The 5,556-nt window shown below is 40.9% G+C and overlaps 1 protein-coding gene across 1 annotated transcript; it reads left to right on the forward strand.

The window, feature by feature from the left end:
- Window positions 1-1,926: 1,926 nt before the first annotated feature.
- On the forward strand, window positions 1,927-2,276 carry LOC104470663 (MDS1 and EVI1 complex locus protein MDS1-like; the record flags this gene model as incomplete). The annotated part of the gene is made up of 1 exon (XM_010085661.1): window positions 1,927-2,276. A coding segment is annotated over one exon (350 nt), but the record flags the coding sequence as incomplete, so codon positions are not given.
- Between the last annotated feature and the right edge of the window lie 3,280 nt (window positions 2,277-5,556).

Raw genomic sequence — 5,556 nt, forward strand, 5'->3', positions numbered from 1 at the left:
TGTGGTTGTCTCAGTGCAGGCTGAAGTGAATGGTGGCATCCAGGTGGAGCTGTGCCTCTACCCTTTTCACCTCTTCTTTCGTCTCCCCTGAAGTTCCCGCTGAGTTTTGCTGTGGGCAGGAAAGTACCAGCACGGGCTCATAGGTGCTGGGCACAGAGCAAGGTCTCTGCACCAGCGCTCTTGTGAACCTTTGAGAGTCTTCGCCGAACTTGGCACTGCTGAGCTATGACAGGCAGGGTTTCTGAAGCATAAGCAATGGAAAATCCTTCTGTGTGTCCTTCTCGGCTAAATAGTAGAGTCAGTCGAGATTTTCTACTTCTCAGAAAGCCAGGTATTGGAAAAGTGACAAACTGATCGATATTGGGTTCAACTGTTAAAGGGCAGGGAGAGTCTGCCAAACCAGAGACTAGGGGAACGGGTAGCTGAACTTTCTTGTGACACGTATGAGGTCATTGCCCGTGCCACATAAAAGAAAGAAAAACAGTTCATGGCTGTGAATAAATTGCTCACAGATGAAGAATCCAGTTTGCCAGTCATGTGATGGGAGCAATCTATTCGAATGATTTGTTATGTCGCAGTGTTTGTCTTAGGCAGTACCAGAAGTATGAAAGTACAGATATAAAACTGTGAGATAATATATAACAAAGATATGAGACATAATGGGCTATGACCAGTTTCCAGTGGAAAAGGCATACGGTGCTAATCTACCATGGATAGTTTCTTAAATGAGCAAGAAATTGAAAGAACATTTTGAAGTTTCCTGTTTCTTCACTGAAACGGAGTCATTCTGAATGCCAAGCCCAGTGTAACGCTTTAATTTCTGGGCCAACCATATTATGCAAATATCCTCATGCTCGGATTTTAAATATTTGACCTTTCAACTTCACTTCTTGGAGAATTGTATTCTTGCCTCCTATTTAGGTTACAATTAAGTGGAGTGAGTTCTGCTGTGTATGAAAAATATGGTAACACTAATAAAGTTACATGGATGTAAATAATTAAGCGTTTTTTGGTTGTTTTGTCTTTTTGCTCTTTTCACATGTATTACTAGGTTGAGTACTGTATTGCTGGTGCAGCTAAAGTCCCTGCTGAAGTCACTCAATTTTTTGACTAAAAGGAATTTATAATCAGCCTTACATTTTGAGCTGTCAAATACAGTGAGTTTTTTTTTCTTTTTTTTTTTTTTTTTTTTTTTGTTTGCTGGTTAAGCCCCAGACATTTTTTTTTTTTTTTTTTTTTTTTTTTTTTTTTTTTTTTTAAATGTGCTTTGGCTCTGCCCCAGATTTTTTTTTTGCAACTGTAAGAGGAGAAGGTTCATGTTCTCTATAAGGTGCTGCTTGGATCCTGAACTTATTTTAGACCATTACGTTTCTTGGAGGTCAATGTTAAGACACTGATTTACATCTGCTGAAGTTCTTGCCAAGGGTTGTGTGGTAGGCTGGGTCCTTTCTTCCAAAGACTAATTGGAGGCCATCAAACTTAATTTTGGCTACTTTAGGTTCAAGCTGTCTCTCTGAAAGACCAGGAAAGCTTTCCTGCTTTTCACTTCACTTAGATTTCAGTTGTAACATATAATGCTGGCTTTCAATTGTAATTTCAAAGAGTATGCAATGCAAAGTGCTCTATCCGGACCAGATTGGACAATATGCTTGCATATACATCTGTATGTAATTCCCTCACTTGTGTTCAATGATGTAAACCACTTTTGATGTCAGGAATATTCAGAAACACTGTGTACCCCCAGGCCTACCATAGGGAAAAGGCTCAGCTCCTTCCAGAGGGAGGCTCTGCTGCGGGACTGGTGATTGATGAAGGTGCCGTCTGCCTACCAAACTGTCCTCTCCATTTCATGTGCAGGCTGAAAGGGTTTCATATGCAAAATCCATCAAGATATTTTAAATCCTACTGTTTGGCTTTATTTTCCAGGTGATGAATGTTTGTACGAAAGATTTCCTGAACTTCCTTTGGAGGAAGCAACAGAAGCTGATGGAGAGCCTGCAAATGTCCAGTGTCCAACATCTGTCAGCATTCAAGAGCCGTCTTCTCCAGCAACCTCCAGCGAAGCTTTCACACCAAAGGAGAGCTCTCCTTACAAGGCTCCAATATATATTCCCGATGACATTCCCATTCCTTCAGAGTTTGAACTCCGAGAATCTAACATTCCTGGAGCGGGATTAGGGATATGGACCAAAAGGAAGATTGAAGCAGGGGAAAAATTTGGCCCTTTTGTAGGAGAGCAGCGGCCACACCTTAAAGATTCCAGTTATGGTTGGGAGGTAAGACACTGTGCATTCTTTCGGTCTGTTGAACTCACTTGCTTGTCTATAAACACAGAAATGTCTGCAGAATTTGAGTCCTATCCTGCAGCAGCCAGGGGATATTTGTGTGCACGAAGACTGCTTTGTGCCCTTTTGGGGTTTTCTGGATGGAAACAAGTGTAAATTAAAAAAGAAAAAAGGCAGGACTTATTGTTGCTCTTCACAAATGAAATTTGTCTGGGTTGATGTTGGCAGGTGACGCCTCTTTTGGGGAAAGAAAGGAAGAAATTGTGTTGTTGCAATATTTCTGTACCATTTTTAGCCTGCTCTTGGGCAGTCCTGCAGTATGACTGTGGGTGAAGGATTTGCAAAAGACACCATATTATCCAGTTGAAAAGAAACTGTGTGCCTTTTTCAGGGTTGTGAATTGCTCCTTTCTGTCAACAGTGATTCAAATAACCCTAAAATCTAGTATTATGTGGCTGAAATTGCTGTTGCAGATCCTCGTGCTGCTTGGGGACTTCAAAAGCTGGGGGTTTGATCCTGCTTCCATTTAACTTAACGGGAATTTTGCCATCCATTTGGTGAAGTATGTTTGGATGCTGGTGTCAAACCTAGCACACAATGTGGCTCATGTTATTTTTGAAGGTGCTCTGAGAAATGTTGCTTTTCCTGAAGGAGCTCAAGGCCTCCTTTGGCGAGTACAGGGGTTGCCTCTTGCTTCCCCTGCCTTCAGGGCAACATGTTTTTCTCCCTGTGATATTGCCATGGATCTGTCTCAGCTGCAGATCTATGTCAGGTCGGGGCTTTCGACCTCAAGTGGCACCCGGTGCCAGTTCTGTCATGGTGTAACAAATGCTCTTGCATGGTTTTATTCATAGTTTTAACAATGTGCTGTAGAAACAGAGTGTAATCTCAGCTTTCCATCTGCACGTTTCCTTTGGTTTCTGATAAGGGGAGCAGTGCAAAGTTTGCATGGCTCTCCAGGGGCACGACTGACCTCTGGAGAGATGGGAGGTTCATTTTCCCAGGAAAAATGGAGTTTTGCTGTTGAGCAGAGCCTTGCAGATATGGTGGAAAATAGAGGTTTGATTTGCTCTTAACTGTCCATAGATACTTGGTGAGTTTGTTCCAAACTTTCCATCCAGTTGTTTAAACTCTTGTGAGACCTGTGACAATATGACAGAATAGTGTCAGGAGAAATTATAGACTTGGCAGCACTCTATTGAGTTAACAGACCCTGATGCAATATAATTGCTGGTGAGAAATCTTTATTATTTGAAAAAGGCACCAGGAAACCATGAAATCTGACCTTTAACCACACCACAATTAAGCTCAGATATTGACAACAGAAATTGGAGCAAAGCTGCAGAGATGTGGTTGTACTTGCAGATATTCCAAAATTGGGGTATTTTAGAATGGATCCTCAGGTGGTGTAGTACAGAATAGCCCCACTAAAATTGAGGGGAAACCCTTCTTGATTTTCACACCCTTAGATGCTGATAATATGCTGCAATATTAGAGGTTACTTTTCTTGCTTAAAATATTTAGGACTTTGGGGTCTACAAAATTCAGACAAGAAATGTATATCTTGATGGTGCTGGAAACCCAGCTGGTGGATTGAATCCCTTTCAAGCTGTGGGACTCGTGCCATTTGAACAGTGTTGTGTATTTGGGACAGCTGGGGAGAAGCTATTGAAAAGTATTGGAGCAAAATCACACAAAATCAACAGTTGAGTCCCTCTGCAATTTGACCACTCATCCAGAAGTACTCTGCAGTGCTCAGAGGAGCTTGAAACAGAATATTTTTCCAACAAGTAGGTTAAGTACATTTATTGTAATTGAAGGTAGACAAAGAAATGCTGATTACCAGAGCTTACACAGTGAGTAAAATGGCTTGTAGTGAAGGTTAAAGTTAAAGAACAGGTGTGGGAGGACCTGGTATTGTTGGAGAAAACCTTACCAGTGCCCATCCCAGCCCACATGCTCATCATCACACTGCTCTGGAAACCACCACTTCCTTGGACCTATGCCTTGGGATAAAAAAGGGAGAAAGAAGCTGTTACTGGTGTGTGAGCTCAGGCAGTGTCAAAGGAAGCATGGGATGGTGAGGGAAAGATATCACTGATTGAGGTTTAGAGTACGGTCTTGGAAATTTAAGCTATTCTGGTGTCAGTTTTTCTGCCTCAATGGGGACTTTTGTGAAATAGGGTGTTTGTCCTGCAAGGTGTCAATAAGGCAGTTAACAAATGGGAGAATTTGGTCTGCTGTTGCTGTCATCAAGGTGAAATTTCGTTATTATATTTTAAGTGAAGGATGGAACCACAGTTTCTATATGGTACTAACTGTGGATTTCAGAGACTTTGTAGTATGAAAGGTTTTAAAATTGTAGAATCATAGAAAATCTTTCTTTCCTCAATGATATTTGTTTGCTGAGTGAATTGCACTGATGTAGATACTGTCACGATGTTCTCTTACATTTGGTTATATGTAATTTCTAGAGGAGTTCATGATGTTCTAGAGGTTGGCTGTGTCTGGTGGCTTCAAAAGGCAAGATGTCTTGACCTGCTCAAGCTGCTTGCTGGTCCCACAGGCCAGAGAAAGCATTGTGCTGTGTCCTGGCTTACTCGTTTCTTCACCTCACATGTGCATTGCTCAGAGAAATACATAAGTGGGGTTGCAACTTTGCTAATGCTTGTGTACTTATTTAATTATCTTGAATAGACTACACTGTGGCTACAGAGAGGATGATTAAGTTATTGGAAAAATCAATCTTTCCATTTTATCTGTATTTTTCTGAGTTTAAGGTGAAACACTGAATGCACGATGGTATTTGACTTTTAAAGATGATGAAGGAAGAATCTCTTTTCAAGAAAATATTTGGCATAAAAATTAAAATATTTTTTGAAGGAATGCTGAGCGTCTTCTCGGCTATTGTATGCATATATTAATGATTTTGCTGTGAAAGATTTTCTCCTTTTGTCCAATTGTTTAGGATTGCTAGGTAGCGTAGAGTCTCAAATTTGAAAGTTTCAACCCAAAACACACTGGGACTGTATCTACATTTTTTTGAAAGGAAGTTTTTATAACAGACTATGCTAAATTCCCTTGTGAAATGTTGTCATAGTTTTGGGTATTTCCAGCTGTGGAACACTTCTGACTTGCAGTTTTTGTGACTGATGTCCGTCTGAGTTGATACTAGGATTAGCCTGTAGTGGTTGGGAGAGAAGTGGAAGCTGGAGAAACTGCTGCTGTTAAATTTTGCAGCCAGGAAGTTGATGTTAAAGAAAAATTTGCT

The sequence above is a fragment of the Pterocles gutturalis genome, unplaced genomic scaffold (genome assembly GCF_000699245.1).
Source record: "Pterocles gutturalis isolate BGI_N339 unplaced genomic scaffold, ASM69924v1 scaffold14145, whole genome shotgun sequence".
Classification (NCBI taxonomy): Eukaryota; Metazoa; Chordata; class Aves; order Pterocliformes; family Pteroclidae; genus Pterocles; species Pterocles gutturalis.